At 45.2% G+C, this 26,496-nt stretch overlaps 1 protein-coding gene across 15 annotated transcripts in view; it reads right to left on the reverse strand.

Annotated features, from left to right (window-relative positions):
* Positions 1 to 26,496, reverse strand: part of LOC119971978 (zinc finger protein 665-like) — a 65,118-nt gene that overhangs the window by 14,930 nt on the left and 23,692 nt on the right. For 13 of the 15 annotated variants that reach the window (XM_038808383.1, XM_038808379.1, XM_038808377.1 and 10 more), the window contains 5 exons: positions 24,045 to 24,155; positions 18,595 to 18,705; positions 16,446 to 17,042; positions 13,672 to 13,800; positions 7,658 to 8,239 (listed from right to left, as the gene is read on the reverse strand). In XM_038808383.1, the coding sequence (XP_038664311.1) occupies positions 7,658 to 8,239; positions 13,672 to 13,800; positions 16,446 to 17,042; positions 18,595 to 18,705; positions 24,045 to 24,155 (1,530 nt within the window). The remainder of the gene's footprint in view (positions 1 to 7,657; positions 8,240 to 13,671; positions 13,801 to 16,445; positions 17,043 to 18,594; positions 18,706 to 24,044; positions 24,156 to 26,496) is intronic. The other 2 variants (XM_038808381.1, XM_038808390.1) reach the window with 2 other exon arrangements.

Genomic DNA, 26,496 nt, shown 5'->3' on the forward strand with positions numbered 1-26,496 from the left:
AATTAAGAGAGGGAAATGTGCAATGAGACCTGGGTGTCCTCGTAGACCAGTTACTGAAGGTAAGCATTCAGGTGCAAACAGGACTAGACAGGGTAGATGCAGGAAGGATGTTCACAATGGTGGTATTGGAACCAACAATTCTACAGACACGCGCTTGTAGGATTAGAATAGCGGTTTTAATATACTCACAACAGAGCCAGCCTATTAGCCATTGAACTTTCGGTGAACTGGCCGGCTGACCCTGTGGCACTGATCTTTTATACAGCAGCTTCCGGGGGAGGAGTCCTGGGCAGAGCCAAGGGAGAAGCCCCGTACAACTCAAGCATTCCCAGAGCTACTCCCCCTGGAGGACAGGTAGTGCAACTGCACTTACAATACAGACACATGTATGTACAGATTATAATCCGGTGTGAATCACATTCACCACAGGTGGAAATGTCCAGAACAGGGAATCATAATCAAAGGACACGGGGTAACCCTTTTAGGGGTGAATTAAGGAGAGATTTCTTTACCTAGAGTGGTAAGCCTGTGGAATTCACTACCACAGGAAGCAGTTGAGGCCAAAACATTGTATGTTTTCTATTTTTTTAATAAAGTGTATTTTATTCCAAACATGTGTAAAAAACAATAACATGTACAACAACTCACTCCACAACCTCACAGTCCACGGTTTGCACAATTTTTCCCCTTTTTACCCCTTCCCATCCCCCACAATGAACAATTCCTCAAACATTGTCATAAACAGCCCCCACCGTGCCGCGAAGCCCTCCGCCGAACTCCTCAACTCCAATTTGATCTTTTCCAACCGAAGAAAGTCATGCAGGTCTCCCAGCCAGCCCCCTACCTCCGGCAGCGTATCCAACCTCCAATTGAGCAAGGTCCTCCACCAGGCAACTAGAGAGGCGAGGTCATGACATCGGCCTCCTTCCCCTCCAGCAGCTCTGGCATTTCCGAGACCCCAAAGATCACCACCATAGGGTCCACCCTCACCTCCACTCCCAGTAACTCTCCAGCTTCTTGCAACCCCAAAACACGCACATAAGAACATAAGAACTAGGAGCAGGAGTAGGCCATCTGGCCCCTCGAGCCTGCTCCGCCATTCAATTAGATCATGGCTGATCTTTTGTGGACTCAGCTCCACTTTCCGGCCCGAACACCATAACCCTTAATCCCTTTATTCTTCAAAAAACTATCTATCTTTACCTTAAAAACATGTAATGAAGGAGCCTCAACTGCTTCACTGGGCAAGGAATTCCATAGATTCACAACCCTTTGGGTGAAGAAGTTCCTCCTAAACTCAGTCCTAAATCTACTTCCCCTTATTTTGAGGCTATGTCCCCTAGTTCTGCTTTCACCCGCCAGTGGAAACAACCTGCCCGCATCTATCCTATCTATTCCCTTCATAATTTTAAATGTTTCTATAAGATCCCCCCTCATCCTTCTAAATTCCAACGAGTACAGTCCCAGTCTACTCAATCTCTCCTCATAATCCAACCCATTCAGCTCTGGGATTAACCTAGTGAATCTCCTCTGCACACCCTCCAGTGCCAGTACGTCCGTTTTCAGGTAAGGAGACCAAAACTGAACACAATACTCCAGGTGTGGCCTCACTAACACCTTATATAATTGCAACATAACCTCCCTAGTCTTAAACTCCATCCCTCTAGCAATGAAGGACAAAATTCCATTTGCCTTCTTAATCACCTGTTGCACCTGTAAACCAACCTTCTGTGACTCATGCACTAGCACACCCAAGTCTCTCTGCATGATTCACGACCCTCGCCCACGCTTCTCACACACCCCTTGGAAGAACCCACTCACCCTTGCCCGGGTCATATGTACCCTGTGCACCACCTTGAACTGAATCAAGCTCTTCTTCATCTAAGAGGAAGTTGAATTCACCCTATGCATCACCTCTCACCACAGTTCCCCCTCCAATTCCTCCCATTTGATCTTCACCATTTGCACCCCCCTCCGCTCCCCAAACCACCCCGTTCCCCCAACCACCTACATATGTCCCCAATCCTACCCTCTCCTGACTCATCCGGGAGCAGCAGTTGCTCCAATAGTGTGTACTCTGGCAACCTGGGAAACATCCTTTGCTCCTTCCCTGCAAAGTCCCTCCCCCGCATGTACCTAAATTCACTCCCCCTCGGCAACTCAAACCTCTCCCAGACCAACAAACTGCCCTTCCAGATACAAGTCCCTCACCTTCACCAGCCGCACCTTGCTCCACTTCCCGTCCATCCCATCCATCTCCCCGACTTAAACCTGTGGTTCCCACACAGCAGTGTCAACATCGACATCCCCTCCAACTTAAAGTGCCTCCTCAGCTGATTCCACACCCTGACCTTTGACAGTATCATCGGGCTCCCTGTATACTTCCCCGGAGCTAGTGGCAGTGGAGCCAGCAAAACATTGTGTTTTCTCAAGAGGAAATCAAGAAGGAGGCCATTTGGCCCATCGAGTCTGCACTGGCCCCGAGGAAAGAGCACCCAACTAAAGCCCATGCCTCCACCCTACCCCATAACCCAGCAATCCCACCCAACAAAATATGAACGAATGAGATATGACCTTAGGGAGAAGGGGTTCAAAGGAAGGGGGGGTCGGATCAGGCTATTGAGTTGGATGATGCCGTGATTATAATGCATCACATACTCTTGCTCCTATTTCCTATGTTTCTATGAGAGTTAAAGGAGTGTGCACTGGAAAAGTGGAGCAGAAACTTTATTTAAAAGTGTTCTTTGGAAAACCTGGTCTGGACTTATGAATGCAAAATGCTGAGGGAAAATATAATTATGAGAGTAGATTTTAAAGAGTGTTTTTTGTGAGTGGAGTTTGGAAACCCTCACATGTCAATCATCTGGGGAGATTCGGAGGAGACATCCACAAAAATTCACTTGAGGTGCAGAGTGGAGAGTGTATTTGCCCACAGTCATCGTGTGTGCTTAAAAGGGACTCTGTAAGGTGGCACAGTGGTTAGCACTGCTGCCTCACAGCACCACGGTCCCAGGTACGATCCCGGCTCTGGGTCACTGTCCGTGTGGAGTTTGCACATTCTCCCCGTGTCTGCGTGGGTCTCTCCCCCACAACCCAGAGATGTGCAGGGTAGGTGGATTGGCCACACTAAATTGCCCCTTAATTGGAAAAATATTTAAAAGGGACACTGTGTTAATGAGACCATTGTAGATTAAGATGCACTTTGTAATCAGTGTTAAACCTAAAACCAGCGTGTAATTTTAAAAGTAACCAAATGTTTGTGAGAACTGATTAACATTCCTGTGACTCTGTCCCTCCACGGTCTATTAAAAATAAATAAAAGTTACGGTCTTTTGAGCCAGAGTTCCAATCTGGGATATTCCCATCCAGTCATAACATCAATTGGGATCACAACAAAAGCTTGATACTTAGTTAGAGAATATAATTTACTTCCTCATCGAGCTGAATGTGAACAATACTTTCAAAGTTATATATAATGTAACCTTTATTCGTGTCACAAGTAGGTTTACATTAACACTGCACTGAAGTTACTGCGAAAATCCCCGAGTAGCCACACTCTGGTGCCTGTTTGGGTACACGGAGGGAGAATTCAGAATGTCCAAATTACCTAATAGCACATCTTTCGGGAGTTGTGGGAGGAACGGAGGAAACCCACACAGACACGGGCAGACTCCGCACATAGTGACCCGAACCGGGAATCGAACCGGGTCCCTGGCGCTGTGAAGCAACAGTGCTAACCGCTGTGCTACCGTGCCATCCACTCAATGCGTGGATTCCTTCAAAAAGTAAAACTAGAAGCATCCACGATGAAAGTCTGTGCAAAAGATTGTTTTCTTCGCTGAACTGAAGACTATTCCCAAGTCCTGGTCACTTAGGTTGTACGGTGCTGTAGCTGTACGGTACAGTCGCTGTACGGTGCTGTAGGTGTACGTTGTGGTAGCTGTACAGTACAGTCGCTGTACGGTACGGTAGCTGTACGGTACAGTCGCTGTACGGTGATGTAGCTGTACGGTACGGTAGCTGTACGGTACAGTCGCTGTACGGTAGCTGTACGGTGCGGTAGCTGTACGGTGCGGTAGCTGTACGGTGCGGTAGCTGTACGGTGCGGTAGCTGTACGGTGCGGTAGCTGTACGGTGAGGCAGCTGTACGGTGAGGCAGCTGTACGGTGAGGCAGCTGTACGGTGAGGCAGCTGTACGGTGAGGCAGCTGTACGGTGAGGCAGCTGTACGGTGAGGCAGCTGTACGGTACGGTAGCTGTACGGTACGGTAGCTGTATAGTACGGTAGCTCTACAGTGCGGTAGCTGCACGGTGAGGTAGCTGCACGGTGAGGTAGCTGCACGGTGAGGTAGCTGTACGGTACGGAGGTACCAGTACAGTAAGGTAGCTGTACGGTACGGCGCGGTAGCTGTACGGTACGGTAGCTGTACGGGGCGGTAGCTGTACGGGGCGGTAGCTGTACGGTACGGCGCGGTAGCTGTACGGTACGGTAGCTGTACGGTACGGGGCGGTAGCTGTACGGGGCGGTAGCTGTACGGTACGGTAGCTGTACGGGGCGGTAGCTGTACGGGGCGGTAGCTGTACGGTACGGTAGCTGTACGGGGCGGTAGCTGTACGGGGCGGTAGCTGTACGGTACGGTAGCTGTACGGGGCGGTAGCTGTACGGGGCGGTAGCTGTACGGTACGGTAGTTGTACGGGGCGGTAGCTGTACAGGGCGGTAACTGTACGGCGCGGCGCGGTAGCTGTATGGGGCAGTAGCTGTACGGGGCGGTAGCTGTACGGTACGGTAGCTGTACGGGGCGGTAGCTGTACGGGGCGGTAGCTGTACGGTACGGTAGTTGTACGGGGCGGTAGTTGTACGGTACGGTAGCTGTACGGGGCGGTAGCTGTACGGGGCGGTAGCTGTACGGGGCGGTAGCTGTACGGGGCGGTAGCTGTACGGGGCGGTAGCTGTACGGTACGATAGCTGTGTGGTACGGTAGCTGTACAGTGCGGTAGCTGCACGGTGAGGTAGCTGCACGGTGAGGTAGCTGTACGGTACGGAGGTACCAGTACAGTAAGGTAGCTGTACGGTATGGCGCGGTAGCAGTACGGTACGGTAGCTGTACGGTACGGCGCGGTAGCTGTACGGTACGGCGCGGTAGCTGTACGGTACGGTAGCTGTACGGGGCGGTAGCTGTACGGGGCGGTAGCTGTACGGGGCGGTAGCTGTACGGTATGGTAGCTATACGGTACGGTGAGGTAGCTGTACGGTACGGTAGTTGTACAGTGCTGCAGCTGTACGGTACGGTGCGGTAGCTGTAGGGTACGGTAGTTGTACGGTGCGGCAGCTATACGGTTCGATAGCTGTAAGGTACGGTGCGATAGCTGTACGGTACGGTAGCTGTACGGGGCGGTAGCTGTACGGGGCGGTAGCTGTGCGGTATGGTACAGTGCGGTAGTTGTACGGTGTGGCAGCTGTACGGTTCGATAGCTGCAAGGTACGGTGCGGTAGTTGTACGGTGTGGCAGGCACTGGCTGGATTTGTCCAATAGATTTATGGTTGTTGTCTGTGAAATGGAGGGGGTCTCAATAGAGTTGTAGATTATGGGGAAGTAGATGCTTCTGGATTTCCAGTCTTTGACTCATTTCCAGTCTTTGAGGAACTAAGTGCTGACTGTTAATGCGCCAAAGTATAAAATTGTTCTTTGTAGCGTTTCATCGTCCTCATTCTATTTTTACTAAATACTTGTTGTTTATTGAAAAAGAGTTTTGAGTCCTGTATTTGCAGGTGTTTCTCTCCAATATTCAAAATAAAATGCACCACACAAAACCAGTGTTTCAGGTCAGACATACACCAGCGGGATTTTGTAACACCATGGCCAGAAGAGAAACTCTGTACAAGATGCACTGCAGCAACTAGCAAAACATCCTTCGACAACACCTTCCAAACCCACGACTTCTACAACCAAGGACAAGGGCAGCAGGCACAGAGGAACACCATCACCTGCAGGTTCCCTCCAAGCCACACACCACCGTGACTTAGAATTATATTGCAGCTCCTTCAGTGTCACTGAGGCAGGAACCTGGATCTCGCTTCCTGACAGCACTGTGGGTGTAACTGTACAGAGCCACAGTTCAAGAAGTGACTCACCACGACCTGGGCGGCACAGTAGCACAGTGGTTAGCACAATGGCTTCACAGCGCCATGGTCCCAGGTTCAATTCCCAGCTTCGGTCACTGTCTGTGCGGAGTCTGCTCCTTCTCCCCGTGTCTGCGTGGGTTTCCTCCGGGTGCTCCGGTTTCCGCCCACAAGTCCCGAAAGACGTGCTGTTAGGTGAATTGGACATTCTGAATTCTCCCTCTGTGTACCCAAACAGGCGCCGGGAGTGTGGCGACTAGGTGATTTTCACAGTGACTTCATTGCAGTGTTAATGTAAGCGTACTTGTGACAAAAATAAAGATTATTATTCTCAAGGACACTTATGGATCGACAATAAATACTAGCATTGTCAGCGACCTTCACATCTAATAAACAAATGAATTTTTAAAAGCTCATCAGTCTAAAGTAAATTTAAAATGTGGCTTAGAAAGAGCCGCCAATCAAATGTGCAAAGACAATCCACAAAATGTCTATTTAAATTGAGTGACTTGGACAATCGTTCAAGTAATTTTCAGGAATGCTACAACTATACTCTGGGGTTACCATATTTCAAAACTAGGTGGGCCATTTTCAGAGTAAATCTGTTTTTTAGCTCCTTGTTGTGCAGGAGAAAGAATTGCTCCACCTTTGGCAAAATATGTGATGACCATAATAACTAGATAACATAAACAGTGGTTACCAGCTTCACAGTCAAAGCCTCCCCCTCTCTCCTTCAACAGTTAAATATGTAAAGGGTGAAAAACTATAACCAAACCTAACAATTTTAATATATGTAAAGGAGATTCCAACCAATCAGAAGCTACCTGTACATTAGAAATTGCAAAGCATTATCCCTCAGCTTCTACAATGTATTTGGCCAAATGCAAGAATATCGGGTGGGATTCTCCGGCCCCGCTCTGGGTCGTAGAATCGCCGGCGGGCCGCGCGAATTGCGCCACGCCGCCCCGAGGTCGGCACCCTATTCTCCACAGAGCAGAGAACCGGCGCCATTGGCGCCAGCGTGGTTGGCCAGCGATTCTCTGGCCCGGATGGGCCGAGCGGCCGTAAGAAAAGAGCTGAGTCCTGACGGCGCCATTGTAACCTGCTCTGGGCCAGCGGGACGTCGGCGTGTAAGGGGGGGGGGCCGACCCTGGAGGGGGCCTCTGATGTGGCCTGGCCTGTGATCGGGGCCCACCAATCGGCTTCGTGAACCGCTCCAGCGCCGTGCTGGCCCCCTGGAGGGGCCAGAATTAGTCGTGGGAGCGGCCTGTTCACACCGTTGTAATTGGAGAATCACGCCCACCAAATTTCAAACGATCACAATACTTTGTGCTGCAGGAGAAACTGCTGCTGATTGAATTCAAATTCACACAAACAATTATAAGAACTGTAATTTTGACTCCAGGCTTGATATTGCCTAACAAGTACTAATGTGCAGAAAAAAAACGTCAGAAATGTTCCCAATTGCAGAAGGTGCCTTGATACGTTTGTATTGTTATCTGTTTCAAAATTTGAATAACAAAGTCAGCACCTTACCTGAAGGTAACCGCTTGTGCTTCTGAAGAGATGACGAATCCACAAATGTTTGATGGCAGTTATCGCATTTATAGGGTTTCTCTCCAGTATGAAGACGGAGGTGCACCTTCAGATGGGAGCTGCGGTAAAACGCTTTGCCGCAAAAACGGCAGGAGTAAGGTCGTATACCGGTATGAGTGCGACGGTGTTCTTTGAGGTTCCACTTTTCTGCAAATGCCCTTCCACATTCCTCACACGCAAAGGGCTTCTCCCCCGTGTGCGTGCGGTGGTGCATCGTTAAATGTTGTTTACGATAAAATCTCCTTTCACAATAGTCACAGTTAAAACGCTTCTCTTTATTACAGGTCAGAGAGCTGAGATTCATTGTCCTTTTCTTCTTACCGTCGAGTCGGCCTTGTGCTTTATAGCTCCCAAACTTCAACGGGTACTCAAAGGTATCCGGTTTATCTTGGGATAGATTACTATCCAAACGCTCCAAATCATTCATCAAAACATCCCCAGATACAGTCCCGCCTTCATTCTCAAGCCAAGGCTTTGGAAGATCACACCCGCCATTTCCCAGAGGAATTCCATTGATTAAAACTGGGTAATGGAGAAAAAGGAAAAAAGATTAACAACCCCCACCAAACGCCACACACAGGACTGGAGAATGTGCTACTTAGAGTGGATGACAGAGAAGATTTCAAATAGTTTGTTTCATCAGTGATTTGACATTAATGCCAAGCCTGGTGCAGCTTTCGAAGAGCGTAAAGTCTGCATTCTTTTCATTCTCTAAAGCAAAAATGGCATCCCTTCTCCTTTTACATCTTCCACTTCCCAAATCATTTCCCAATTGGGCCTCTATCTACCCCTCTGTAGGCCAACAGGACGTACATGTGAATGCAGCTCTCACTTCTCACCAGGCAGGTTATGTCTGACACGAGAACTGAACAGCGTTGAGGAAGCGTTGGGGCAGCACGGTAGCATTGTGGATAGCACAATCGCTTCACAGCTCCAGGGTCCCGGGTTCGATTCCCGGCTTGGGTCACTGTCTGTGCGGAGTCTGCACATCCTCCCCGTGTGTGCGTGGGTTTCCTCCGGGTACTCCGGTTTCCTCCCACAGTCCAAAGATGTGCAGGTTAGGTAGATTGGCCACGCTAAATTGCCCTTAGTGTCCAAAATTGCCCTTAGCGTTGGGCGGGGTTACTGGGTTATGGGGATAGGGTGGAGGTGTTGACCTTGGGTAGGGTGCTCTTTCCAAGAGCCGGTGCAGACTCGATGGGCCGAATGGCCTCCTTCTGCACTGTAAATTCTATGTCTATGAATAGTTTGGTAGAATTCTACTTCCTACCCTCTGTGGTTACAGAGTGCACAATCCTTTCAAACCGCAGAAATGACAAGTATTAATGTCCAGATGATCCACCTTCACCCACTGTTTGTGGGTGAACCACACTTCCCAAATTCATAGCCATAACTGGGAATTTAACATGCAGGGAAACGCCACATTATTTTAGTATAAATCTCTAACGTGGTGATCCTCAGTTCCAAATCTCTATTTCTTTTAATATTTATTGGTCTCATCTTCTTTCCATTTTGAATTTATAGCTCTATTGCGTGCAGTTTGTTTTCCCACTGCCCCCACCATAACTAACCCCCCCCACCCACCCACACACACACCAAGCTTTCCTAACTTTCTTTCTCTGCCCAGCATCCAGGATAGCCTACGCGCATTTAATGATTCTTCATTCATCTCCCCATCGCTCCACATTCTTTCCCTCGCTCTTTTAACTTTTAAAGAAAACATTTTAAAACTGTTTTTCTCTCGGCAGAGATTCTTTGGTCCCTGCCCAGCAGTGGAAACCAGATTAAGAAAACAGGCCCGATGATTGTGGCTGAGAGTAAAACACGGACTCCAAAGGGCTGGTTCGCTCGCAAATCCATTGTCAGAAATGTAAAGAATCACCCGCTTTCATCAGGCCAACTTCTTCCATAATTTGAAAGCGCTAACCGACCAAGTAATATGATTTAAGTTAAGTTCTGAAATTTACAAAAGAGGGACAATGTTTGGAACTAGCACACCGCCGAATTTTAACTTTAACGGCCAGCTCCTCAAGTGTTTGCAGCTCCATAAAGCAACAACATAAAGAAATTGCAGAGGTTTTATTTTCTTGAAAGTTTTCTCAGTTGTAATTCACCTCATTCAGGAGTAATGGGAGGCGGTGGTGTGGTGGTAATGTCACTGGACTAGTATTCCAGAGACCCAGGGTACTGCTCTGGGGACCCGGGTTTGAATCCCACCAGGGGAGATGGTGAAAATTTGAACTCAATCATAAAAATCATGAATTGGAAGTCATTCTTGCTTCTCATAAAAACCCATCTGGTTCACTAATGTCGGTTGGGGAAGGAAATTTATCATTCCTACCTGATCTGGTCTACATGTGACTCCAGACCCACAGCAATGTGGTTCACTATTAAAATGCCCTCTGAAATGTTTTACCCAACCAGCGATGCCCACACCCCATGTAAGAAGTTTCATAAATTGACGCCACAGTCGGGTATAATGTACACCATCAATGAACCAATTGGCATATTCAACATTCCCCTGTCTCACCACTTTCATTGAATCATAGTCTCATTGAATCATAGAATTTACAGTGCAGAAGGAGGCCATTCGGCCCATCGAGTCTGCACCGGCCCTTGGAAAGAACACACTACCTAAGCCCACAACTCCACCCTATCCCTGTAACCCAGTAACCCCACCTAACCTTTTCTGGATACCTAAAGGCAATTTAGCTTGGCCAATCCACCCAACCTGCACATCGCCGGACCGTGGGATGAAACCGGAGCATCCGGAGGAAACCCACGCAGACACGGTGAGAACGTGCAGACTCCGCGCAGACAGCGACACAAGGCGGGAATCAAACCTAGGACCCCAGAGCTGTGAAGCAACCGTGCCAACCACTGTGCTGCCATGCCGCCCCTGACCCACACACACTCTTTTTAAGAGTGGCAGAAGCCAGATTCTGCTAAGAGAATCTAGAGAAACAGTGACCAATCTAATCATTAAAAGGGCAATCTGGAAAAACTGTACTCCAGAATGATGCCTGTGATCAGCATTATATATCCAGTCTGTTGCATGCTTTGACCAAAATTCCTCAGCTTGTGCAGTTATTTTACACCAGATTACAGATTAGCAATGACTACACGAAATACAGCTATATTTTCAGAGCTTCTTAAAAGGGAAATACACACAACAGAATCTTTGGTTTTCATCCCAACCGTACTAACAAATACCAAAAATACTAACAAAGGCCTGGGTGCACTGCCAAGCATTTGATGGTTCTGAATAAAGCGAGACAATCATTTTTACTTCATTTCTGTTCCAAAATGGCCTTGATATAGATGGAAAACCACACTCTCCATCCACTTTCTCCAAAGCGGACAATATAAAAGGTTTGAAAATAAACTGCACAGGCACGACAAGGAAAAAGACGTAGTTTAAAATGGTTGCGTTGGCTTGTTGGGAAAATCCTTCAGGCAGCCAAGTGAAAACTACACTATAGCCAGTAGATGGCATCTGTGTGCTAAATGCACTGAAATATTTTAGAATGCCACAATTATTTGAAATACACGCTCGTGGCACGATGCTTATCATAACTGGTCCTATAATTGGCGCATGCAACCAGTACGCGGGAGCTATCGAAAATGCTATAGAAAAGGGAGGTTTGGAAAATCACTTCCAACTGAAATTAACTCAGGAATGTAGTGATGGCTGGGCAGGTGATGTGCTGTAGCTGCGTGACGTGGGAGCTGGTAAACTCCATTCCAAGCTGCAGTAACCACAGCGAAGGAACAAAAAAGGATCTAAAACTGTAATGAGTGTTGTGTTTCACCCCCTGGTAGCAGTTCTGAGGTGTTAGTTTGTAGAGATGCAGAAATTAGACAAGTGTGTAACAAAGGCAGAGTAGTATTAATGGGGGATTTTAACCTACACATAGATTGGGAGAGGCTGAAAAGCACCTGTCTGAATTTCTGGAATGTGTGTGGGATAGTTTCCTGCAGCAACATGTTCCAGATACAACAAAGGGACAGGCAATGTTAGATTTAGTAGTGAGTAATGAGCCCAATTTAATTAGTAGCCTAACTGTGCGCGAGCATTTAGCAAATAGCGATCACAACATGATTGAATTCAGCATGGCTTCGTCAAGGAGAGGTCAAGTCTGACAAATCTATTAGAGTTCTTTGAGGAGGTACCAAGGAAGTTAGACAAAGGAGAACCAGTGGACATGATTTATTTAGATTTCCAGAAGGCCTTTGACAAGGTGGCGGATAGGAGACTGTTAAATAAGTTAAAAGCCCATGGTTTTAAGGGTAAGATCCTGGCATGGATAAAAGATTGGCTGACTGGCAGAAGGCATAGAGTGGGGATAAAGGGATCTTTTTCAGGATGACAGCCGGTGACTAGTGGTGTGCCTCAAGGGTCTGTGCTGGGACCACAACTTTTTACAATATACATTAATGATCTGGAAGAAGGAACTAAAGGCACTGTTGTTAAGTTTACAGATGACACAAAGTTCTATAGAGGGACAGGCAGTATTAAGGAAGCAAGGGGGCTGCAGAAGGACTTGGAGAGTGGGCAAAGTGTCTGATGGAATACAATGTGGAAAAGTGTGAGGTTATGCAGTTTGGAAGGAGAAATGGAGACATAGACTATTTTCTAAATGGGGAAATGCTAAGGAAATCAGAAGCACAAAGGGACTTGGGAGTCCTTGTTCACGATTCTCTTAAGGTTAACGTGCAGGTTCAGTTGGCAGTTAGGAAGGCAAATGTAATGTCGAGAGGGATAGAATACAAGACCAGGGATGTACTTCTGAGGCTGTATAAGGCTCTGGTCAGGCCCCATTTGGATTATTGCGAGCAGTTTTGGGCCCTGTATCTAAGGAAGGATGTGCTGGCCTTGGAAAGGGTCCAGAGGAGGTTCACAAGAATAATTCCTGGAATGAAGAGCTTGTTGTATGAGGAATGGTTGAAAACTCTGGGTGTGTGCTTGTTGGCGTTTAGAAGGATGAAGGGGATCTTATTGAAACTTACCGGATACTGCTAGGCCTGGATAGAGTGGACGTGGAGAGGATGTTTCCACTTGTAGGAAAAAGTAGAAGCAGAGGACACAATCTCAGACTAAAGGGACGATCTTTTAAAACAGAGATGAGAGGAATTTCTTCAGCCAGAGGGTGGTGAATCTGTGGAACTCTTTGCTGTAGAAGGCTGTGGAAGCCAAATCACTGAGTATCTTTCAGACAGAGATAGATCTTGATTAATAAGGGGTTCAGGGGTTATGGGGAGAAGGCAGAAGAATGGGGATGAGAAAAATATAATGATTGAATAGTGAAGCAGACTTGATAGGCCGAGTGGCCTAATTCTGCTGCTATGCCTTATGGAATTCAGTGTACATGCTTACATTAACACTGCACACTCCGGCGCCTGTTCGGGTACACAGAGGGAGAATTCAGAATGTCCAATTCACCTAACAAGCACGTCTTTTGGGATTTGTGGGAGGAAACCGGAGCGCCCGGAGGAAAGCCTGGAAAGAGGTTGGGTGCAGTGGATGTTCAAAGAGACTTGGGGATTCAGGTGCATAGGTCCTTAAAATGCCAGGAACAAGTGCAGAAAATAATCAAAAAGGCTAATGGAATGCAAGCTTTTATATCTATAGGATTGGAGTACAAAGACACAGGGGTTATGCTGCAGCAGTACAAAATCCAGGTTAGACCCCACTTGGAGTCACTGGGAACATTTCTGGGCACCACACCTTAGGAAGGATATTTTGGCCTTGGAGGGAATGCAACGTAGGTTTACAAAAATGATACCTGGACAACAGGGGTTAGGTTACGAGGAAAGATTACACAAATTAGGCCATAAAAGAACAATAAACTCATATTTCCGTCGATGAAACCATTCCTTGAAATCTTTAACATAAACATGGAACAAAGCATTGCTCAGCAGTAAAATTATTCAGTTCACCTCAAGATGATTACCTTTATTTCCTGATGGGTTTAGCTGCCTTTCACCAATGTTAGCTCCATCGCAATTGCCCGACTCTCGTTTGTCTGTTGGTTTCACCTCCTCTGAATGTATTAACGTCGCGCTCTCAGGTTTACAGCAGGCTATGAAAAATACACAAACTGAATTAAGGGTACACCACATTCACAGCCACATGCCAAGCATCAAAACTGACCAGTTCGACTTCCACCTCTTAGGAGAAAACATTTCAACTTGGATAGCTTAAGCTGACATGAGGACGCAAATTTCCGAACAAGTTTTACCTGAATTGGTTTCAGAAGATTAATATGTAATCTACCATTTATACAATGCCATGATGCGAGGATTTAAAAGATTGACTGCCTCGTTAATTCTAGATGAAAGAGGAGTGAAGGGGATCATGTGATTCTGTTATGAATTCTTCCCAAGCTCTCAAATAGGCTGCAACTAGCGTGGTCAGCAGAGAGGAGTGTGATGCCTTTCTGTGGACTACCAGGCAGAATGCGGAAGGGACCATTGGCAATCTGGAGACTTTTAAAAATTCATTTAGAGATGTGGGCGTCGCTGGTTAGACCAGCATTTATTGCCCATCCCAAGTTGCCCTTCAGAAGGTGGTGGTGAGCTGCCTTCTTGAGCCGCTGCAGTCCTTGAGTGTAGGTACACCCACTGTGCTATTAGGGAGGGAGTACCAGGATATTGCCTCAGCAACAGTGAAGGAACGGTGATATATATCCAAGTCAGGGGTCCTCCAGGTGGTGGGGTTCCCAGGTATCTGCTGCTCTTGTCCTTCTGGATAGTAGTGGTCGTGGGTTTGGAAGGTACTATCTAAGGAACCTTGGTGAGTTACTGCAGTGCATCTTGTAGATGGTACACACGGCTGCCAATGTTCGTCGGTGATGGAGGGTTCTAATGTCTGTGGAAGGGGGAGCAATCAAGCGGAGCTGCTTTGTCCTGGACGGGGTTGAGTTTCTTGAGTGTTGTTGGAGCTGCACTCATCCAGTCAAGTGGAGAGCGTTCCATCACACTCCTGACCTGTGCCTTGTAGATGGTGGACAGACATTGGGGGATCAGGAGGTGAGTTACCCACCGTAGGATTCCGAGCCTTTGACCTCCCCTGGTAGCCACAGTATTAACATGGCTAATCAAGTTCAGTTTCTGATCGATGGTAACCCCCAGGATGTTGATTGTGGGGTATTCAGCAATGGTAATGACATTGGATGTCAAGGGGCAGTGGGTAGGTTGTCTATTGTAGGACATGGTCATTGCCTGGCACTTTTGTGGCATGAATGTAACTTGCCACTTGTCAGCCCAAGCCTAGATATTGTGCAGGGCATGCTGCATTTGGACATGGACTGCTTCATTATCTGAGAAGTCACGAGTGGAGTCATCGGCAAACATAATGTTGGAAGAGAGATCATTGATGAAGCAGCTCTGCGTGAGAGAGAGTGAGAGAGACAGTGAGACAGAGAGACACAGAGAGAGAGAGAGAGAGAGAAAATATATGACATTCTCGATTGACTTGAGAATCCAGCTTCCTGCTGCGGGATTGGCACCGAGCAACAGACCCGTCCCCATTCTCCGTTCCCGCACCGTTAGCCATAGCAGGCTTCCTGATCCCATGCTGACAGGAACACGGAAACATCTGATTTGCATGGATCAGAAAACAATTAACATCCCCCCCGATCCTCCAACCCCCACAGTGGGACACTGGTGTGAGTATTGCAGTCCTGGCGTGATAGACCCTGAGGACAGGGGTCAATCCTCTGCTCATGTGCCCCTCTGTTGCTGCCAGACTGTGGAGAGAGAGCTCATCAAGGGTCCTGGGGGTTGGATGGGCTGGAGCCTGGTCTGACTTGTTTAAATTCTGCAGCCTGACAGCTGATGAGCAGACCAGACAGATCATTGAAAAATCAAGCCAAGAACACTTGCCCTTTTCTCACATTTGTTCCCTCAGCCCTATGCTTTTAAAACTGCTGCATTTTGAAGTGTCAGAGTCTCACTAGAAAGCCCACAACACTTCGTAGGGCTTGAATTCCCTAAAATCCTTTGACAGGCGAAGCGTTCAATGAATTTCACAGTGCAGTAGCTTTAACTTGTCTTTTACTGGCAGCTTAATGGTTTAAACACAGCTGCCAGGTTTATTTATCTTTCCCTTCATACTTGAATGCATCTGAAGTACTCCATTGATCCTAAAAGCAATGTTTATAAACATTCTTGTTATGATTGACAGCTGTTGAACACTTTGAAGCAGCTAAGTGGTTTCACTTGCTACTTTCTAGCCACAGAACGAACTTAGCTTTATGGGTCACACTCACGCGTGTGTAGTGTATTGAGGGCTACACAATTTTCCTGTGGAGGGGGATTCCGTGTTGAGGGATTGGAGGCTGGTGTAGCTCAGTGGGCTAGACAGCTGGTAAGTGATGCAGAACAAGGCCAGCAGCACGGGTTCAATTCCCATACCAGCTGACCCGAACAGGCACCAGAATGTGGCGACCAGGGGCTTTTCACAGTAACTTCATACTTGCGACAATAAAAAAACGGTTACAGGATAGGTTAAGGGATCAGCGGGGGGGGTAACCAGCTCAGTTTCACAGGACATGCCTTTGCATAAACAACTGATGATTAAAAATTGTAATGTTGACTCCAGGCTTTGTATTACCTGTCAACTATAAAGGTGCGAAACAAACTTGCACCGAAATGCCGACGGTGCCAATACATATTTACACTACATTTCCACATTTGGAGCACTGTTCCCAAACCAGCACCTTACCTGAAGGTAACCGCTTGTGCTTCTGAAGAGATGACGAATCCACAAATGTTTGGTGGCAGTTATCGCATTTATAGGGTTTCTCTCCAGTATGAAGACGGAGGTGCACCTTCAGATGGGAGCTGCGGTAAAACGCTTTGCCGCAAAAGTGGCAGGAGTAAGGTCGTATACCGGTATGAGTGCGATGGTGTACTTTGAGGTTCCACTTCTCTGCAAATGCCCTTCCACATTCCTCACACGCAAAGGGCTTCTCCCCCGTGTGCGTGCGGTGGTGCATCGTTAAATGTTGTTTACGATAAAATCTCCTTTCACAATAGTCACAGTTAAAACGCTTCTCTTTATTACAGGTCAGAGAGCTGAGATTCATCGTCTTTTTCTTCTTACCGTCGAGCCGACCTTGTCCTTTATAGTTCCCAAACTTTATTGGATGCTTAAAAATGTCTGGCTCATCTTGGGAGAGATTGCATTGCAAACGTTTCAAACTAATCACCGAACTATCCCCAGGCAGAGTCTCTCCTTCATTATCTCCACACTGATTCTCAAGCCAAGTATTTTTGGGATCATAGACTTCCTTTTCTGGATGAACTCCATTAACTGAATCTGTGTTTAAAAAATAGAGACATAGCTCAGAGATCCATTGATGGGATTCAAGAAAATATCAGTCGATCTTGTTGCTAGTCAGCGGTTCTAAAAGTATAGATCATGGACCACTAGGGGGTAAGGGAGGGTCTTCCGGGTATTCGCAGCTGGTCCAAAATGCAATGCTGTGGCTTGCAATGCCACAGTCGAGGTCATAGGAGAACAGGTCAGAAACCTCGTCACTCTGGCGACGTTACACAAGACCAGCTCCCGCGCCACACCAACTATCACCAACAATGTAGATTTATAAGATTGGATTTTCAGCACTTGCAGGTTGGAAATAAAGAGGAGAAACCAGCCAAACCCAACACCAGACTGAAGCTCTCCAGCTCATTGGTGTCTCATTAGAAGTATCACCATTCTTTCCATTAATTCTGATAAGTTCTTTCGCAGTAGCAAGCAAAAGAAGGTGGGTACGACCAGTAGGTGGTCTGTGGATATTTTACCGTGTCAAATTGCCTGCAGATGAGAGAGTTTGAGAACCACTGTTCTTGAACAACTAAAATATGGAAATCATGTTAACCTTTATAATTGCAGCGATTTCCTTCTTCCAAGCAAAATATAAACTTAATGTAAACATGGCGGTAATTTGTTCAAAAAGTCACTTGCCATTATGAAAATGCCCAAAATATAACTTTACTTGAAGGAGTTTACTAGAAGGGTCTAGCTATTTTCCTTGGTTTTGCATACCATCACGTTTAAAAGTCCCGTGACAACACATAGGAACGTGAGTGCTGTAATTAAAGGTTTTCTTCAGAAGTGCCACATTTGCAGGGGTACTCCTCTGTGTCGGCGCAGCATAAGCTCATTTAAGCTCAACTTTTTTCAAGAAACCTTATCCACTTTCATCATATCTGCTGTTCAGGTGCAGCACGGTGGCACAGTGGTTAGCGCTGCTACATCACAGCGCCGAGGACCCGGGTTCGATCCCAGCTCTGGGTCACTGTCCGTGTGGGGTTTGCACATTCTCCCCGTGTCTGCGTGGGATTCGCCCCCACAACCCAAAGATGCGCTGGGTAGGTGGATTGGCCACGCTAAATTGCCCATTAATTGGAAAAAGTGAATTGGGTACTCTAAATTTAAAATATAAATGTCTGCTGTTAGTCTGCGTGTTTTTTTTAATTCAGTCAAGGGATGTCGGCTTTGCCCGGCTAGGCCAGTATTCATTGCTCACCCCTAATTGCCCCTGAGGTGGTGGCGAGCTGCTTTCTTGAGCGGCTGCAGTCCAGGTGGTGTAGGTACATCCACAGTGCCATTATGTGCGCGCGCATGAAGTGAGTCTCAAGCACCAAAAAAATTGTTTCCATATAATATTCACACATAGTCATCAAAGGTGCCATTTTCAACAAGCATGCCTCCTTTCCCATGTGTCCTGTGACTGGAGTTCAGCCTGCACCACATTTTGGAACTTCTATTGTTCCTGAAGTTGTGGGGTGAATAGAGGTTTTGATTTATTTTCTCATCTGCCATCACCAGTAAGATCATTTATTTAAAAAATGGCGTGATCTCCTACCTCCCTGGGGTGACTTCATCTGGTCAGCATTGTGGTGTGACTGAGGTTGTGGAGTATTCCCACAGTCTTGCTCCTCTTTGCATGTGTCATGACAATACGATTTAGTGAAACCTAGAAAATTAAACAATAGCTGAAAACATACCAGTCATACAAAATGGTTTAAACCAAGTGCCTTTGGCAGCGATTTCACAACTGTGATCTGAAGTCACCAGAGCGAAAACGAGGACTGAATTTTTTGAAGCTTGAATTAACATTTTATATACTTGTTGAATTCAAGGAGAGATTCACAAGAACTAAAAGCCAGGACCAGTGACCAAATGTGTACATTGTAGAAAAGCAAACCTGACATCCATTGTAGGGAAATTTTTCTAAACAACAGAAGCCGAACTTCTGAAAGGACAGATAGATAGATAGGCCAAATACAGCACACTGCATTTGTATAGTGCCTTGAACGTGGTCAAAGATGTCACGGTGCTCTGCAGGAGAACTATCAACTGAATTTAGGTTGCAAGCAACCAATGTAACCAATCGGCTGGGCTTTGTTCTGAGTATGAATATCACACATAGTTGTTAATTTATTTGAATTTTCATTCATAATTCTAACAGGTACAAAAAGTAAAACATGGCATTGCGTAGAAATTAGAGTTGAAAAAGAGATTGGCCACAAACAGAAACTTTATAGGTAATAGAAGAGGGGCAATGGATTTCATAGACTGAATCATGAGATGTTACGGCACGGAAACACAGAAACACACCATTCAGCTCTTTAACCCGGAGTTGATATAATCTCCACAAACTAGTATCGCACCCCCAATTCCATCATCCCTGACCTTGTGTATTAACCTCTTATGTAGCACCTTATCAAATGCTTTTTAGAAACCCAAGTATACTACATCTGCTGATTCCCCTTTATCTACCCTACTAGTTGCATCTTCAAAGAAATTGCCAAACAGGATTTCCCTTTCCTAAAACCATATTGACTTGTTCTAATCATACAATGTTTTTCTAAGTGCATTCCCAATATTGTCAGACTAACTGGCGTGTAGTTCCCGGCTTTCTCTGTCCCTCCTTTATGCAATAATGGTGTTGCATTTGCTAACACCCAAATCTGATGGACCACTATAGAATCTAGGGAATTTTGGAAAATCAAAGCCAACACACCCACTATCTTTTCAGAACCCTGGATGTGGGCCATAAGGTCCTGGAGAATTGTCAGATTTTAGTCTTTTGAATTACTCCAATACTTTTTCTCTGCTGATAATACCTAAATTTCATCACTCGTATTAGCTCCTACTTTGTCCTCTATTTCTGGCACGTAACTTACATCTCCGAAATGAGACACAACATATTTGTTCAAAGTCTCTGCCATATCCTCATTCCCCATGCTAATTTCTCCTATCTCTTCTTCTGAGTTGCCAACATTTAATTCAGCAACTCTCTTCCCTTTTCTATACTTGTGAAAGCTCTTACAATCTGTTTTTATACCCTAGCTAATTTACTCTCATTCTATATTTCTTCCTCATCAATGTTTTGGCGGTCCTTTGCTGGTTTCTAAAACGCTGCCAATCCTCAGACTTACTACTATACCTTGCAACATAATAAACCTCTTTTGTAATTCTAATACTATCTTTTAATCTCCTTTATAATCATGGATGGATCTTTCTCGCTAACTTTGTTTTTCAAAGGAATATATTTTTGTCGTGGACATTTTGAATTGTTTATTTAAATGTTTCCCAGTGTACATTCACTGCCCGTGTCCTTTAGTCTATTTACCCAATCAACCTGAGCCAGTTCACCCCTCAGGATTATGCAGCTGACTAAATTTAAGATTATTGTTTGTGATCGGGCTATGCTCCTTTCAAACTTAATGTGGAATTCAACTGTATTATCATCACTATTTGCCAGTGGATCTTTACTAATTAACTCTAAAATTAGCAAAATATTGCGGATGCTGTTCATAGCACTGAGGCAATAAATGTATCGGAGATTTCTAAAATAACAATAATCGCTTATTGTCACAAGTAGGCTTCAATGAAGTTACTGTGAAAAGCCCCTAGTCGCCACATTCCGGCGCCTGTTCGGGGAGGCCGGTACGGGAATTGAACCCGCCCTGCTGGCATTGTTCTGCATTGCAAGCCAGCTATTTAGCCCACTGTGCTAAACCAGCCCCTATTAAGGTATTTAAGATGGAGAGAACAGTCACAATTTAAAGTGTTGGACTCCATGTTGAGTCCTGAAGACCTAATTGGAAGAGGAGATGCTGCTCCTCCAGCTTGCATTGGGCCCCATTGGAGCATTGCAGCAGGCTAAGGGCAGACATGTGGGCATAAGAGCACGGTGCAGAGTTAAAATGACAAGCAACAGGAAGGTTGGGGTCATGCTTGCAAACTGAGCAAAGGTGTTCCAGAAAGCGGCCACCCAGTCTGCGTTTAGTCTCCCCAATGTCGAGGAGGCAGTATTGGGAGTAGCGAATACAGTAGACCAATTAACTCTGTCACATTGCACAATACTACATTTAAAACAGTTTTATCCTTGGTTGATTCCACAACATATTGCTCCAGGAAAGTGTCACAAAAGCGTTCTATATAATCATCTCCAAGATCACCTCTGCCAATTTGACTGATCCAGTCTGCAAGAAGATTAAAGCATCTTCCGCAATAAATATTAACATTGCCTTTGTGACAAGTTGATATAATTTCTTGTTTAATGCTCTGTTCTATGGTATGACAACTTTTAGGGGCCTATGAACGACTTCCACCAATTACTTCTGATCTTCGCTATTCTTAACCTCCAGCTGCACCGATTCTACTTCTTGATTTTGAGCCAAGATCATGTAACCCTCTATTATCAGGGCTTCCCCTTCTCATTTTCCATTCTGCCTGTTTTATCGAAATGTTGTGTAACCTGAAATATTTATTTCCCAATCTTGATCACCTTGTAACCATGTCTCTGCATTAACAAATAGATGCAAACCATTTATCTCCATCTGTGCCATTCTGCCATCTATCTGATTGCAGATGCTCCGTGCATTCAGAAAAGAGCTTGCAATTTTCTTTTCTTTATTACTGCTGCCTGCATGATGCACTGTTACAGTTAGTCCCTTCCGCTCCTCCTCATTTTCTCTTTACCTACATCGATTCCTATTGCCTGAACTTTTATTTTTGGATTTCTAAATCTCTCTTTGTCTTCGCCCTCTGTTAGTTTCAAGTAATTTTTACCCTACTCTGACCATACTTGCTGGCTTATGTTCATACACTCTTTCTCTTTTTGTCACATTCTGATTACCATTACCCGCATCGCTAATCTGCACTATTGTTTCCCCCTTTTTCATTTAACTTCCAATTTTCCCCTCACAGAAACCATTCCCCCATTTTTTAGTTTACGGCCCTGTCCACAGCTCTAGTTACAATAGTGGCCTGGACACTGGTTACACCATGGTTCAGGTGAAGACCATCCCAATAGTACAGCTCCCCTTTCCCCCAGTACTCATGTTAGTGTCCATGAATCGAAACCCACTTCCCCCACACCAATCTTTGAGTTACACATTTAACTCTCTGACCTTATTTACTCTATGCTATTTTTCTCGTGGTTTAAGTAACAGCCCAGAGATTATTACTGTTGTGATTCTGATTTTTAATTTAACTCCTAGCTGCTTATTGCCTTAGCAGAACCTCTTTCATCGTCCCTCGGCCTTTGGTACCCACGTGTAGATTTATTAGAATGCTGCCAGATATGAGGATATATAAATACATAGGAAGACTTGAAAAATGAGGTATTTTTCAATATAGCACTAAATTAGGGGGCGAAATGAGTATTTACAATTATGAAACTATGGGACAAGATAGATAAAAGCAGATTGTTGTCAGTAATTAAAAGGACTTGGAAGAAGCAGCCATAGGTGAAAGATTACATCAGAACTTCAGAACAAATTAGAGGAAAAACATCCTCACATAGCACTGCTACGCTATAAATTTACCGAGATTAACGGCTGTGGTACAAATATTAGCAACTTTATCAACATCCAAAATTAGCTCGAATATGTGAACGAATGGATCTGGGAACAGTGCAGGACTAGTTGCTGCATGGAGTGTGAAAACCGATAAAAACTGCATGAATTGAATGGTCCGTTCCCATTTGTCCTAAAATCCTCGTGAAAAAAACAAGTAAGGGTACTGAGATTCAATTATAGGATGATGGGAATATAAATCTAAAGAGGTGGTATTTTTGCTTTATGGAGTGTTCAGCAGATCCCATCTGGAATATTGTGGGCAGTTCTGTTCACACTAAGGAAAATATTAGTATTGCAGAAAAAAAAAGACACTTTGTCGAAGCTTTCCATTTTGTACTCAACAGGGCAATTGCAAGAATATCAATGTCAGGGGGAGCAACAACTTCATACTGTATGAGAAGAGTGCTGATAGGTTGGCAACTGAACTCTTTGTCTTTTTAAAAAATTAATTTAGAGTCCCCAATTCTTTTTTTCCCCCCAATTAAGAGGCAATTTGGCGTGGCCATCCACCCGGCACGTCTTTGGGTTTTGGGAGTGAGACCCACACAGACACGGGGAGAAAGTGCAAACTCTACACAGACAGTCACCCTAAGCCGGAATTGAACCCGGGACCCTGGCACTGTGAGGCACCAGTGCTAGTCACTGTGCCGTGCCGCTTGAGCAATCGGACTCTGATTGGTAGAGGTGTCGCCATAGCCAATGCACCAGTTGATGGTGACTGATAGTTAACTGCCATTGTTCGGAATGGCAGCTTGATTCTGTTAATGGTTTGTCACCATCAACCTGTGCATTCTCCATGGCAATACCTCTACCAATCAACCAGCACTCTCTTCTCATATAGCAAAGTAAATAAAGTCACCATATGGGCAGCACAGTGGCACAGTGGTTAGCATTGCTGCCTACGGCGCTGAGGACCCGGGTTCGAATCCCAGCCCTGGGTCACTGTCCGTGTGGAGTTTGCATGTTCTCCCCGTGTCTGCCTGGGTGAATTGGGTACTCTAAATTTAAAATATAAATGTCTGCTGTTAGTCTGCGTGTTTTTTTAAATTCAGTCAAGGGATGTCGGCTTTGCCCGGCTAGGCCAGTATTCATTGCTCACCCCTAATTGCCCCTGAGGTGGTGGCGAGGAGCTGCTTTCTTGAGCGGCTGCAGTCCAGGTGGTGTAGGTACATCCACAGTGCCATTATGTGCGCGCGCATGAAGTGAGTCTCAAGCACCAAAAAAATTGTTTCCATATAATATTCACACATAGTCATCAAAGGTGCCATTTTCAACAAGCATGCCTCCTTTCCCATGTGTCCTGTGACTGGAGTTCAGCCTGCGCCACATTTTGGAACTTCTATTGTTCCTGAAGTTGTGGGGTGAATAGAGGTTTTGATTTATTTTCTCATCTGCCATCACCAGTAAGATCATTTATTTAAAAAATGGCGTGATCTCCTACCTCCCTGGGGTGACTTCATCTGGTCGGCATTGTGGTGTGACTGAGGTTGTGGAGTATTCCCACAGTCTTGCTCCTCTTTGCATGTGTCATGACAATACGATTTAGTGAAACCTAGAAAATTAAACAATAGCTGAAAACATACCAGTCATACAAAATGGTTTAAACCAAGTGCCTTTGGCAGCGATTTCACAACTGTGATCTGAAGTCACCAGAGCTAAAACGTGGACTGAATTTTTTGAAGCTTGAATTAACATTTTATATACTTGTTGAATTCAAGGAGAGATTCACAAGAACTAAAAGCCAGGACCAGTGACCAAATGTGTACATTGTAGACAAGCAAACCTGACATCCATTGTAGGGAAATTTTTCTAAACAACAGAAGCCGAACTTCTGAAAGGACAGATAGATAGACAGGCCAAATGCAGCACACTGCATTTGTATAGTGCCTTGAACGTGGTCAAAGATGTCACGGTGCTCTGCAGGAGAACTATCAACTGAATTTAGGTTGCAAGCAACCAATGTAACCAATCGGCTGGGCTTTGTTCTGAGTATGAATATCACACATAGTTGTTAATTTATTTGAATTTTCATTCATAATTCTAACAGGTACAAAAAGTAAAACATGGCATTGCGTAGAAATTAGAGTTGAAAAAGAGATTGGCCACAAACAGAAACTTTATAGGTAATAGAAGAGGGGCAATGGATTTCATAGACTGAATCATGAGATGTTACGGCACGGAAACACAGAAACACACCATTCAGCTCTTTAACCCGGAGTTGATATAATCTCCACAAACTAGTATCGCACCCCCAATTCCATCATCCCTGACCTTGTGTATTAACCTCTTATGTAGCACCTTATCAAATGCTTTTTAGAAACCCAAGTATACTACATCTGCTGATTCCCCTTTATCTACCCTACTAGTTGCATCTTCAAAGAAATTGCCAAACAGGATTTCCCTTTCCTAAAACCATATTGACTTGTTCTAATCATACAATGTTTTTCTAAGTGCATTCCCAATATTGTCAGACTAACTGGCGTGTAGTTCCCGGCTTTCTCTGTCCCTCCTTTATGCAATAATGGTGTTGCATTTGCTAACACCCAAATCTGATGGACCACTATAGAATCTAGGGAATTTTGGAAAATCAAAGCCAACACACCCACTATCTTTTCAGAACCCTGGATGTGGGCCATAAGGTCCTGGAGAATTGTCAGATTTTAGTCTTTTGAATTACTCCAATACTTTTTCTCTGCTGATAATACCTAAATTTCATCACTCGTATTAGCTCCTACTTTGTCCTCTATTTCTGGCACGTAACTTACATCTCCGAAATGAGACACAACATATTTGTTCAAAGTCTCTGCCATATCCTCATTCCCCATGCTAATTTCTCCTATCTCTTCTTCTGAGTTGCCAACATTTAATTCAGCAACTCTCTTCCCTTTTCTATACTTGTGAAAGCTCTTACAATCTGTTTTTATACCCTAGCTAATTTACTCTCATTCTATATTTCTTCCTCATCAATGTTTTGGCGGTCCTTTGCTGGTTTCTAAAACGCTGCCAATCCTCAGACTTACTACTATACCTTGCAACATAATAAACCTCTTTTGTAATTCTAATACTATCTTTTAATCTCCTTTATAATCATGGATGGATCTTTCTCGCTAACTTTGTTTTTCAAAGGAATATATTTTTGTCGTGGACATTTTGAATTGTTTATTTAAATGTTTCCCAGTGTACATTCACTGCCCGTGTCCTTTAGTCTATTTACCCAATCAACCTGAGCCAGTTCACCCCTCAGGATTATGCAGCTGACTAAATTTAAGATTATTGTTTGTGATCGGGCTATGCTCCTTTCAAACTTAATGTGGAATTCAACTGTATTATCATCACTATTTGCCAGTGGATCTTTACTAATTAACTCTAAAATTAGCAAAATATTGCGGATGCTGTTCATAGCACTGAGGCAATAAATGTATCGGAGATTTCTAAAATAACAATAATCGCTTATTGTCACAAGTAGGCTTCAATGAAGTTACTGTGAAAAGCCCCTAGTCGCCACATTCCGGCGCCTGTTCGGGGAGGCCGGTACGGGAATTGAACCCGCCCTGCTGGCATTGTTCTGCATTGCAAGTCAGCTATTTAGCCCACTGTGCTAAACCAGCCCCTATTAAGGTATTTAAGATGGAGAGAACAGTCACAATTTAAAGTGTTGGACTCCATGTTGAGTCCTGAAGACCTAATTGGAAGAGGAGATGCTGCTCCTCCAGCTTGCATTGGGCCCCATTGGAGCATTGCAGCAGGCTAAGGGCAGACATGTGGGCATAAGAGCACGGTGCGGAGTTAAAATGACAAGCAACAGGAAGGTTGGGGTCATGCTTGCAAACTGAGCAAAGGTGTTCCAGAAAGCGGCCACCCAGTCTGCGTTTAGTCTCCCCAATGTCGAGGAG

The sequence above is a fragment of the Scyliorhinus canicula genome, chromosome 9, assembly GCF_902713615.1.
Source record: "Scyliorhinus canicula chromosome 9, sScyCan1.1, whole genome shotgun sequence".
NCBI lineage: Eukaryota > Metazoa > Chordata > Chondrichthyes > Carcharhiniformes > Scyliorhinidae > Scyliorhinus > Scyliorhinus canicula.